General features: G+C 36.6%; 1 protein-coding gene across 1 annotated transcript in view; it reads left to right on the top strand.

Annotated features, from left to right (window-relative positions):
* LOC133418933 (transient receptor potential cation channel subfamily M member 4-like) overlaps positions 1-12,676 on the top strand; it is a 42,638-nt gene that overhangs the window by 7,974 nt on the left and 21,988 nt on the right. Inside the window, exons 4-10 of the mRNA XM_061707846.1 lie at positions 435-615; positions 5,817-5,986; positions 7,668-7,845; positions 8,278-8,342; positions 8,453-8,686; positions 11,666-11,768; positions 11,873-11,994. Coding sequence (XP_061563830.1) covers positions 435-615; positions 5,817-5,986; positions 7,668-7,845; positions 8,278-8,342; positions 8,453-8,686; positions 11,666-11,768; positions 11,873-11,994 — 1,053 coding nt within the window. The remainder of the gene's footprint in view (positions 1-434; positions 616-5,816; positions 5,987-7,667; positions 7,846-8,277; positions 8,343-8,452; positions 8,687-11,665; positions 11,769-11,872; positions 11,995-12,676) is intronic.

The following is a 12,676-nucleotide window of genomic DNA, read 5'->3' as shown; positions in this document are numbered from 1 at the left end:
AGCACATTGTGTTCTTTCTTCTTGGCAAGAAGCAGCTGAACTTTGTTCGACAAAACCCTTCAAATTGGTGCATATTGTCTTTATGTCCATGCCACAAGGAGGAGGCGATCCTTTGCCAATCAATCGACTGACTGCAGTGTTTCTAGTGCCAACTTAAATACACCGAAGGGGACAAAAAAACCCCCCAAACATTATGATACTTATTTTGATATGGTTTCAAATCTTTTATGATGGGAACACAGAAAATTGTGTACCGTATTGTTCTGAACTGAACTGTAATACTTGGTTGAAACTGGCTACAATACTCCGTCATAGATTTAGCATTTCACTTTTCATGCTACTTTTTAAGTCTTTGTACACTTTTTATACAAGTTTGTTGCTTTTAATCAACTAAATTACCTTTTTTTTCCCCCACTACTTCATGGGGACCTCAGTTCCTGCGTATGTCATGGGACACCCTGCCATCCATGGTCTACACCTTGATGACGACCCACTGGGGTCTCTCTGCACCCAACCTGGTGGTTTCTGTCGTGGGCGGAGAAGGGAGGGCAAAGGTGAAGACCTGGGTGCGGGAAGTCCTCCGACAGGGGCTGGTGAAAGCTTCTCAAAGCACAGGTAAGGGATGGTGAAAGCAAACTGTAACTTTGACACACCACTTCAGGTTCAGCGGGTCAATTGTCACATTTGTGTCAGCCACGCTGCCAAACTCAAGCACTGTTTTCTGTATCTCTGTAAAACTACTTACCCTGTGGGTTCTGTCCCTTTTTGTACGGTAGTGAAATCTTTTATTTACCAAACTTAACTATCTTTTCTGCTTAGTTGCTGCTTTATGTAACTTTATTCAGTTTTTCCCTTGGAAGAACCTCTTAACTACAGTGTTGGTCTAATGCAGGGGTCGGCAACCCGCGGCTCTAGAGCCGCATGTGGCCCCTTAGCGCCGCCCTAGTGGCTCCTGGAGCTTTTTCAAAAATGTTTCACCTTTTTTTCCTTTTTTCCCCCTTTTTCTTCTTTTTTGCTTCTTTTTTTTCTTCCTTTTTTTCTCTTTCTTTTCTCTTTTTTTCCTTTTTTTCTTTCTTTTCTTGTTTTTTTTGCTTTTTTCTTCTTTTTTTCTTTTTTTTCTCTTTCTTTGTCTTTATTTTCTATTTTTTTCCTTTTTTTTCTTTTTCTTGTTTTTTTTGCTTTTTTCTTCTTTCTTTCCTTTTTTCCACTTTTTTTTCTTCCCTTTTCCTTTCCTTTTTAATCTCGACATTTCTACTTTTTTCTCAACATTTCGACTTTTTTCTCGACATTTCCACTTTTTTCTCGACATTTCCACTTTTTTCTCGAGATTGTACTTCAACATTAATCTCAACATTTTGACTTTTTTCTCTAAATTTTGACTTTTTTCTCCACATTTTGACTTTTTTTCGACATTTCTCCTTTCACCATTTGTCTTCATTCTAAGGCTGATACAAAACCTTTCATTCATTGCGGCTCCAGACATATTTCTTTTTTGTGTTTTTGGTCCAATATGGCTCTTTCAACATTTTGGGTTGCCGACCCCTGGTCTAATGGCTATGGAGGTAGTAATGTTTGTTTGTGTGATCATGTTTACACGGCGTTGTGTAATTCCAGGTCCTTTCCTGGAAGTGGTTGTATTAGTAGTTTTTTCCTCCCTCTTCTGCGACAGACAAAGCAATATCAGTTCCTACAGAAGAAACACTTGAAGTCCGATCTGGTAAACTCATAAACATTATTTATGAACTGGAAAATAACGTAGAGTAATGCATCAACACCTCCTTGGGAAACACGTGAGCTACTAGTGGTTGTAGTGGGGAGAAACCAGACGTTACGAAATGTAGCCCCTGTACACTGTACGAGTCCCAGGAGTCGGACTCTAATTTGGTAATACAATGGCCATTTCCTCCTCACTCCTGTGCCAAGTACAGGTGGCACACAGCGATAGTCATCTCCTGCTATCTGAGGTCACTCACTGTTTTTTTTTTTTTTAAACAAATCCTTTTTAAGAAATCTTCCAAAAAAACACAGGTGCACAGACGTATATATATATATATATATATATATATATATGCAGCTACATGGCTTTTGAAGAATAAAAACATGTTTATTTGTCAGAGTGGGGAAGTGAAAGAAGCAAACGTGTTGCTTGTGAACGACAGAAATGCTAAAAGCAGCTGTCATGCATTGAGAGGACCATGTTTATCTTTGTGTTGTGTAACTTCTTCTATTTGTGAAGCAACATGTGTCCCAATCTTACTCGATGTTTATTTATTATATTGCTACAAATGTTTTCAGTGAGTGCCAGGTCTGGACTGCAGGAAGGTCAGTTTAGCATCCAAACTCTTTAATTTCAGAGCCGTGCTGCTGTAATACAGGACTGTCTCAGAAAATTAGAATATTGTGATAAAGTTCTTTATTTTCTGTAATACAATTTAAAAAAAACAAAAATGTCATACATTCTGGATTCATTACAAATCAACTGAAATATTGCAAGCCTTTTATTAATTTAATATTGCTGATTATGGTTTACAGTTTAAGATTAAGATTCCCAGAATATTCTAATTTTTTGAGATAGGATATTTGAGTTTTCTTAAGCTGTAAGCCATGATCAGCAATATTAAAATAATAAAAGGCTTGCAATATTTCAGTTGATTTGTAATGAATCCAGAATGTATGACATTTTGCATTATAGAAAATAAAGGACTTTATCACAATATTCTAATTTTCTGAGACAGTCCTGTATACACTGACTGTAGGTTGGCAATGTCTTGCTGAAGTAAGCAGGGCCTTTCCTAAGAAAAATGGGAGCAAATGTTGCTTCATGACCTGTTAATAACATTTTTCTAATTACCTTCACGTCTATTGGCTTCAATAATCTGCAACTTTTGAACCACAGGACTACTTTTTCCCAGTCCCATGTCGGATGGGTTTGTGTCCAGAGAGAACCAATTACATTTCTTGTTTATGTATGTTTATTTTTCTTTGAATGCTAGTTTCATAACTTACATTTTGGGTATTGTTATGAGTTGAGTTCACTACGATAGTCTTTAGAGGCCTGTGTTCCCGAGCCAATGCTGAGATTTCCATGACAAATGTCCGTGCCAAAATTCATGGCCATTAAAGGCTCACCCAGTCTTAGATGCCATTTTTGTACCCATTATTATAAGTTGTTTTTTTTTAAACAAAATTAAAAAAAAAAAAGATTTCTGGGCTCTAGTGGCCTTTTAAAGTGGAATGTCAGGAAATGGGGGCAAAGTGAGTGGAGGACAATCGGCAAAGGGCCACAGGCAGGAAGCTGGTCCTGATCTGGCTGCACGAGGCGTTTGGCCTCCGTACATGGTAGGGCTGGGCGATATATCGAGATTTTAATATATATCGATATATTTTCAAACACGATATGGTACGAGACAATATCATTTATATCGATTTAAAAAGAAAAAAAAAATTACATTTTTTTTTTTTTTTTAGATTTTTTTTTTTAAACATTTTGATATAGCTTATTTTGTGACAAATTGACTTGAATGTTTTATTTGAGATTTGCACAATGTTTTGTTATTTGCACAACTGTCAAACTCAGTGGAAAAGTCTGCCTGTTACTGTCTACATTGTATTAATTGCACAGTGTATTTTAATGTAATTGTTAATGCAGGAAAGGGATATTTGTTTTATTTTATTCAAGAAGCATTTTTATATTCCATATATATTCTATATATGCAGGCAGTTTATTTTTATTTCATTTGTTTTATACATTTTGATATTGTGCAGACCTCTGTTAATAAAGGAACCTGTGTGACATTTGGCACGAGGCTTTGTATTAAAACTGACTGTTTTTTTAAGGGTTTGCCTCAGAAAAAAATGAAGCTAACAGGGATGCTATGCTATAATGCTTTGGGGGAAACCCCAATTAAGGCATAGAAAAAATATCGAGATATATATCGAGTATCGCCATTCAGCTAGAAAATATCGAGATATGACTTTTGGTCCATATCGCCCAGCCCTAGTACATGGGATACCTGCTCAATTAAGGGAGATATTCTGCAACATTATTCTGGGTCTAAGCTAAATGGGTTATGAGGTGTACTGTACTGACGCTTTTGAAACCTGCACAACTTTTCTAATCTAGTACCCCCCTTCGCCAACTTTCCAGGAAATGTTTTGGTGGCATAAAAACAATAACTATAAAAAAGTGTTTATGTTGTCTTTAAATATCTATAAAAATCTAAAATACTACAGCTCCCATACTTTGGCAAATTGTTTTGTACACACTGTCCTATTTACGTCTTTGACTTGCATTTTGTTCCTCAGAACCTATGCTGGGTTATCTTTTAGATGATTTTAGATGGTCATTAAACATGTCCTGCAGTGATATGTTCTGACGTAAATTGCAAAAATGTGCAACATGGCACAGACCTGTCCTTACTGTATGAGGAAGTTGTACAATCCCTTTTTTATCTGAAGTAGATCTCTGTATAAAAAGTACAAAGCCAAGCCAGGGTGGCATGAGTATGCAAAAGAGCTTCATGCTGAGGCCAGAAGGGCTTTTTAAACTTGTGGCCGAATCAGGCAAACCTAAACATGGTCCTGTATTTGACTATATGAAGCGGGCAAATGCTAATTTTAAATATGTTCTACCATTTATTAAGAGGAATGAGAACACACTAAATCTGACTCACTTGCAAGGAAATTACAACATAACAGTCCTACTGAATTTTAGAAAGAAAATTATGAGCCAATAATTTAAAAACATCCCTGCCAACAAACATGGTGCAAACGGACCAGACAAAATGATTCAGTTATGGAAGAAACATTATGATGAACTGTTTAACTGTAGTAAAGGTAATCTCTTTGTGATAGACAAAGGGGAAGATGTCATTATTTCTGTACTAGAAGTTAGAGATATTGTTATTTCTGTACTAGAAGTTAGAGATATTGTTGGAGCTGAAAAATAATAAGCATATGTGGCAGAGATAAGATATCTGCTGAGCACTTAAAATTTACAAGCAGTTTGTTTCACTGGGTTTTTAATTCATGGCCAAATTGTGTATTGTAAAAGATAAGGCAGTCCTTTATCACAGATCTTGTTAAACTGAGAAGTTTATTGTCTGATAACACTTGGGCTTCAGCGTTGTATGCAATATGTACAAGCTAGCATGCTGCTTCGGAAGTTCTCTATGTGTTCAATGTCTGTCAAAACTGCGCTCTTTTAAGGCATATTGTAACTCAATGTATACTGCCCACATATGGCAGCAGTATTTATAAACTTCAGGTGGCAGGTTCGTAAATGCCAATGCACCAACGTGTGCTGCTGTTCTTCCAAACCTTATGTACAGATGTATGTGTTGGTTAACAGTATAATATAGTATAATTTATACTTGGACCAACTCTGCTCAAAGCTCTCTTAGGTTCTCTTTTAATCTCTGGAATCACTGGCGCTTAAGTTCATATGGCAATGGATGAACACTCTTTTACTATGGATCATATATGCATCTGAATAAAAAGGTTTGATGGATTGATTGATTGATCACTTCACACAATATACATGACTGCAGTGGAAATAAATAATCACCAATATGAATAGAAGCTAAATGATAATGGTATCATATGTATGAGATACTTGATTGCCATTACAAGAAATAAGAATGCACAAAGATTTTAATTGATTTCCCCAATTGTTGCGATGTATGGCGGTGCAGCGGTTTTTGAGGCCTTAAATTGTGTTTTTTAATCTGTCTCTGCTATTAACAGTGCAACAAAACCCAAGAACCAAATGTGTGATTTGTTTTTCTCTGAATAATTTTTCTCATCTTTTGGCTCAGGAGCGTGGATCCTGACGGCGGGCCTGCGTGAGGGCGTTGGCAGGTGTGTTGGAGAGGCAGTGAGAGATCACGCTACTGCCGCCTCTTCTGTCTCCCTCAACAAGGTGGTGGCGGTGGGCATCGCACCATGGGGCCTCGTGTACAACAGAGACCAACTGGTCAATCCTCAGGTGGTGCAAGGACTTGCGCATTTACAGTTTTTTTTTTTTGGGGGGGAGCGGGGGGTTTAGAGACTGAAACATATCTTTTCCACTTGTATTGCTGCACTTAGGAATGGGTGATATTTTACCGTTCACGATAAACCGTCAAAAAAATTCCCCACGGTAAGAATTTGTCATCTCACGATAAAAACGATAAATTGAGGAAAGAAAGAAAGAAAGAAAGAAGAAAGAAAGAAAGAAAGAAAGAAAGAAAGAAGAAAAGAGAAGAAAGAAGAAAGAAAGAAAGAAAGAAAAGAAAGAAAGAAAGAAAGAAAGAAAGAAAGAAAGAAAGAAAGAAAGAAAGAAAGAAAGAAAGAAAGAAAGAAAGAAAGAAAGAAAGAAAGAAAGAAAGAAAGAAAGAAAGAAAGAAAGAAAGAAAGAAAGAAAGAAAGAAGAAAGAAAGAAAGAAGAAAGAAAGAAAGAAAGAAAGAAAGAAAGAAAGAAAGAAGAAAGAAAGAAAGAAAGAAAGAAAGAAAGAAAGAAAGAAAGAAAGAAAGAAAGAAAGAAGAAAGAAAGAAAGAAAGAAAGAAAGAAAGAAAGAAAGAAAGAAAGAAAGAAAGAAAGAAAGAAAGAAAGAAAGAAAGAAAGAAAGAAAGAAGAAAGAAAGAAAGAAAGAAAGAAAGAAAGAAAGAAAGAAAGAAAGAAAGAAAGAAAGAAAGAAAGAAAGAAGGAAAGAAGGAAAGAAGGAAAGAAGGAAAGAAGGAAAGAAGGAAAGAAGGAAAGAAGGAAAGAAGGAAGGAAAGAAGGAAAGAAAGAAAGAGAAATGAGACGGAAAGAAAGAAAGAAAGAAAGAAAGAAATGAGACGGAAAGAAAGAAAGGAAAGAAAGAAAGAAAGAAAGAAATGAGACGGAAAGAAAGAAAGAAAGAAATGAGACGGAAAGAAAGAAAGAAAGAAATGAGACGGAAAGAAAGAAAGAAAGAAATGAGACGGAAAGAAAGAAAGGAAAGAAAGAAAGAAATGAGACGGAAAGAAAGAAAGGAAAGAAAGAAAGAAATGAGACGGAAAGAAAGAAAGGAAAGAAAGAAAGAAAGGAAAGAAAGGAAAGAAAGAAAGAAATGAGACGGAAAGAAAGGAAAGAAAGGAAAGAAAGAAAGAAATGAGACGGAAAGAAAGGAAAGAAAGGAAAGAAAGAAAGAAATGAGACGGAAAGAAAGGAAAGAAAGGAAAGAAAGAAAGAAATGAGACGGAAAGAAAGGAAAGAAAGGAAAGAAAGAAAGAAATGAGACGGAAAGAAAGGAAAGAAAGGAAAGAAAGAAAGAAATGAGACGGAAAGAAAGGAAAGAAAGGAAAGAAAGAAAGAAATGAGACGGAAAGAAAGGAAAGAAAGGAAAGAAAGAAAGAAATGAGACGGAAAGAAAGGAAAGAAAGAAAAAAGGAAAGAAAAAAGGAAAGAAGGAAAGAAAGAAAGAAAGAAAGATTCCTGTTGATGACACTTTTTGTATTGGTATTTTTTTTATCGTCATTTTTATCGTTATCGGGATAAATGCCAGAAATTATCGTGATACATTTTTTAGTCCACACCGCCCAGCCATAGCTGCACTAAGCAATTGTATTGTGCAGCAATACAAGTGGAAATAGAAGAGTATGGCATCCACCTTGTGCAGAAGCCTGAACTCCTGTGACATGTATTCATGTTACTCTGTTTACAGGGCAGCTTCCCGGCTAAGTACTATGTCCAGAACTCATCCCGGGACTCCTGCTGCCTGGACAACAACTACCAAGCCTTCCTGTTGGTGGACGATGGGAGTGTTGGCCGTAGAGGAGGAGAGACGGGCTTCAGAGCCAAACTGGAGGACTATATCTCCCACCAGCGCACAGGCATATGGGGTAAGAAACATTCACACAATTTACTGTTTCGGGTGAACTGAATTTCTAACGAGACGTATCCAAAAAGCTCAGTGCATTTTTTTTTTTGTTGAGAATCAAATTCAAGCTCAACCTCTTGTGGAGATCCTTGTGTTAATGTCATGATAAGCTGATCCTTTGGTATCCTCTGGGTGGATGCCATTGCATGCCACGGCAAGAATTTGAGACCAAGTTTTTCAACATGTGAAATCATGCAGATCTTACAAAAAAAAAAGAAAGAAATCTCACACAAAGGATGTTGTTTCTGCACGAGTTGTGTTTGTGTTGCCATGTCATAGGAAAAATATGCCGTTTGCAAATAAGATCCCAATTACTCATCCCACATTTGGTATAAAGTAGGAATATATTTTCTATTCTATTTTATTCAGTTTGATTTTCTTTTCTTTTTAATAGCTAGTGGCAGCATTGACATCCCTGTTCTTTGCATGCTTATATCAGGGGAGCCAAGTATGCTAGAGGTAAGAGAAACTAATTTATTTATTTTAATGCTGCCTTACTAGAAAAATATAGGTCTCATATAGAAGGAAAAACTAAGTTTAATATTGTATTTTCCCTTCATTTCTGCCAGAGGGTGGATCTCTCTCTGAAAACCTCCATGCCCTGGCTGGTGCTGGCCGGCTCAGGAGGCATCGCAGACTTCCTGAGTGATCTGCTGGAGAATCTGTCTTCAGCTCCGGCCGCCCAGTCTCCCGGTGAGGGCGACGGAGAGGCCGTGCCCAGTGTGGATCTGAAGGAGAAAGTGGCTGAACGGGTTAGGAAGTACTTTTCCCCCGATGCAGAAATGGACAAACTTGTTGAACAGGTGAGTGGAAGGTTTTCTCCTCCCAGGTTGTTCAGTAACAGGTGACGAGTACAAGTTATAGTACACTGCCTGTCCCAAAAAGTCACCACCTGGATTTAACCAAGCACATAATTACTGCATGGATGATTATGTTTCAGCTGGCAACAAGTTAACCCTTTTATTAAAAACAGGAAGAATATTGGGGAACCATCATCTTTGAGGAAGAAATGTGGTCGAAAAAAAATCTTGAATGCTTGTGATTGGCTTAAATGTTTGGTGAAATTAAATTGTAATAAAAACAGTAGAGCTCACAGCTATGTTTTAATAAGATAAGATAAGATAAGATGAATCTTTATTGTCTCCCTTAGGAGAAATTTGTCTTGGACACGAGAGGCACAGGCGACAATCACACTCCTATAAACATAGAAACATAACCCCAAAGTCTTTACCCACATATACAATCAAACCATACTACAGTTAACTAGGCTTGCCACCCGTCCCTTGAAATACGGAATTGTTACGTAATTGGGAATTAAAAGTTGCGTTCCGTATTGAACCAATACGGACATATATTATGCTCTTATTTATTGATGTCATAATATACGGGTGAAGGAAAATTTGAATATATTGCAAAACTTCATTCGTAGTAAATTCAACTAAAGGTGAAACAAATATATTATTTCCCACTACATACAAAGTGAGATATTTCAAACCTTTATTTGTTTTAATTTTGGTGATTATGCCTCATGAAAACCTTAAATAAAAAATCTATATATCATGAAATCAATAAACAATTCAATCATCAAAATTATAACAAATAAAGGTTTAACACATCTTGCATGCATGTAATGAGACTATGTAATGTATTAGTTTCCCCCTTTAAATTGAATTATTGAAATAAATTAACTTTTACACCATATTCTAATTTTCCGACCTTCACCTGTAGCTATATTCTACATCTGGGCTGATGTGGACATACATAGAATAGGAGGCTATTTCAGTTGCTAGTATGGTTGGCTGTCTGTACAGTCATGCAAGTTCAATGCTATTAAGGTACTTTAAACTTTAAATCAAAGCATTTTGGTTTTTTTATATAAAATAAATACATTTCTATGCAGTTTAGAAGTTTTGGGGATGTCCCTTTTTTTTAGCACCTGCACTGCTGAAATCGGGGCGTCCCTTATTTCTATTTCTGAAAGGTGGCAACCCTACAGTTAGCACACATCAATTCCCACTCCCAGTTCCTAGAAAACCTATTACACACTACCCCTGAGTAGAAGAAAAAATTATTGCACAGAGCCCGAGTGAACTTATTGCTCAGATGTCAATAAGTTCAGTCAGGCTCTGTGCGTAATAGTGAAAGAGAGAGCATTTCCACACCCACAATGCAAAGGGACCTCAAGGGACTGGGACTAAACAGCTGGGCAGCCTTAAGAAAATCACTTATCAGTGAACTGAAGCAATGGAAGAAGGTTATGTAGTCTGATGAGTCCAGATTTACCCAGAGTTCCAGAGTGATGGATGTATCATGGTAGCAAGAGAGGTGGATGAAGTGTTGCAGCCACTATGCCTAGTACAATCCTGTGGGGGCAGTGTTATGATCTGGGATGGCTCCAGTTGGTCAGGTCAAGTTTCAGCAGCATTATGAGTCCAAAGAACGAGGTCAGCTGACTACCTGAATATACTGAATGACCGGGTTATTCCATCAATGGATTTATTCTTTCCTGATGGCACAGGCTATTCCAAGATGACAATGCCAGGATCATTTGCCCTTAAATTGTAAAAGACTGGTTCAGGGAGCGTGAGGCATCATTTTCACACATGGATTGGCCCCTGCAGTGTCCAGATCGGACACCCATCAAGAATCTTTGAGATGTGCTGGAGAAGACTTTGCAGATTGGTCCACATCTCCCATCATCAATATCTTTGCAAACACTTAATGCAAATCTGGATAAATACATCTCTGGTATTATAAAAGCTTATTGAAACCATGCCACAGTGAATGAGTGCCGTAATCAAAGCTAAAGGCGGACCAACAAAATATTAGATCACGAGTTGTTTTTTTTTTTTTGGTCAGGCAGACTAGGATTGAAAGTTTACCATTAAAACTGTATTGTTTTCCCTTGATTTTACATTTCTGTAACTCTCTTACATTCTTTACTTCACCATTGACTCAAAGTTTTCATCTTTTATGTAATCATTGTTATTTTTTTTAAATCTTATTTTGGCAATCAGTTCAGTTTATGGTTGTTTGCCTCTGCAATGACCCCTTGAGATTGAGTTTATGTAAAATCAAGGGTAACTGATATTCTTATCAACAAGGGCAGACATTTATAGAAGAACAGTGATTCTACCAGAGTCTACAGGACTGTCTCAGAAAATTAGAATATTGTGATTTTCTGTAATGCAATTACAAAAACAAAAATATACATTCTGGATTCATTACAAATCAACTGAAATATTGCAAGCTTTTTATTATTTTAATATTGCTGATCATGGCTTAAAGCTTAAGAAAACTCAAATATCCTATCTCAAAAAATTAGAATATTCTGGGAATCTTAATCTTAAACTGTAAACCATAATCAGCAATATTAAAATAATAAAAGGCTTGCAATATTTCAGTTGATTTGTAATGAATCCAGAATGTATGACATTTTTGTTTTTTTTAATTGCATTACAGAAAATAAAGAACTTTATCACAATATTCTAATTTTCTGAGACAGTCCTGTACTTTATTTTAGGTGCTTACAGGCCAGTTAAGCAATATAATGTTTCCAGCATCTCTTGTCTGCCTGCCTGGTCCAGTTATGGTCCAGCATTTGCAATCTGTGAATGATTAATGTCCATAATACCTGGTGTGAAATATCATCTAACTAGCTTTTTTTAACTTCTTTTCGTCAATGTCACCAGGTTTTGTTGTCACGTGTCAAACATTTCTGTTTTTTATTTTACTTATTTGGTTATTTTTTGGTCTTCTGTGTTCTTGTTTTGGGTCTCCAGGCTTTAAGCATCTACCAAAACAAAGACTTGATTACCATCTACCACGGGGAGCAGGAGGGTCCAAATGACTTTGACACGGTACTCCTCAAAACATTGGTGGGAGGTACGCAGAGCTTACCAGGACCCTGTAAATATTTGAAGTGACAAAGCATCTGTATTTTCCTTATTTCTGTGTTTGTGGTTTATTTCTGTTGGTGTTGGTCTCAGCGAGTAAGCAGCGTGCTTCAGTTAATGCCAGCCCGTACAATGAAGAGCTGAAGCTTGCTGTCACATGGAACAGAGTAGATATCGCCAAGAGTGAACTCTTCAACGGAGACATCCAGTGGAGGGTGAGGACAAACAAAGCATCAAATGACTTTACCATTTGTATTTGTATTTATTTATTTAGCACAATTTAAAAAATAGTGCAAGGAGGGAACGAAGCCCAGAGGGCTTGTACAGAGTTCCACTCCCGTCATCTACTGTAAACAGAAAATTAAATGTACAAACATAGGAAAACTCTAATTATAAACATGAAAAGAAAACAAGGATACATAATAGAGAATACATTGAGAAATTAGGACATGAGATATTTTTTCAGCAATTTTTTGAAGGATATAAATGACAATGTGGACCTCAGAGACATGTCTAAATTGTTCCAGAGTTTAGGACCTCTAAATGAAATTTTAAACTGATGAAAAGATGTTCGACAGAAGGGTAAATGTAGATTGACACTGTGTCTAGTTGAGTATGAATGCAAGTCAGATGAAAAACTAAAGAAATTATGAAAGGTGTCCGGAAGATCTTGCTTATTGTTGATAAACTTGGGCACAAATAAACATGAGTGAAAAACATTGAGTTTATGAATGGGTAATATAGAGTATTTTTTGAACAGAGGTGCGGATGGAACAGTTTTTTTTTACCAATGCAATAAGGGACTTGAAGTCATCATGAACAGCATTCTAAAGTAGATACTTAAGGGTAATTATATTTGACCACTTCTACAAAATAAAGCATTTCACCTGCGAAAAA

The sequence above is a fragment of the Cololabis saira genome, chromosome 19 (genome assembly GCF_033807715.1).
Source record: "Cololabis saira isolate AMF1-May2022 chromosome 19, fColSai1.1, whole genome shotgun sequence".
NCBI lineage: Eukaryota > Metazoa > Chordata > Actinopteri > Beloniformes > Belonidae > Cololabis > Cololabis saira.
Note: the sequence above shows the minus strand (reverse complement) of the source record. Positions and strands in the feature narration are given on the sequence as shown.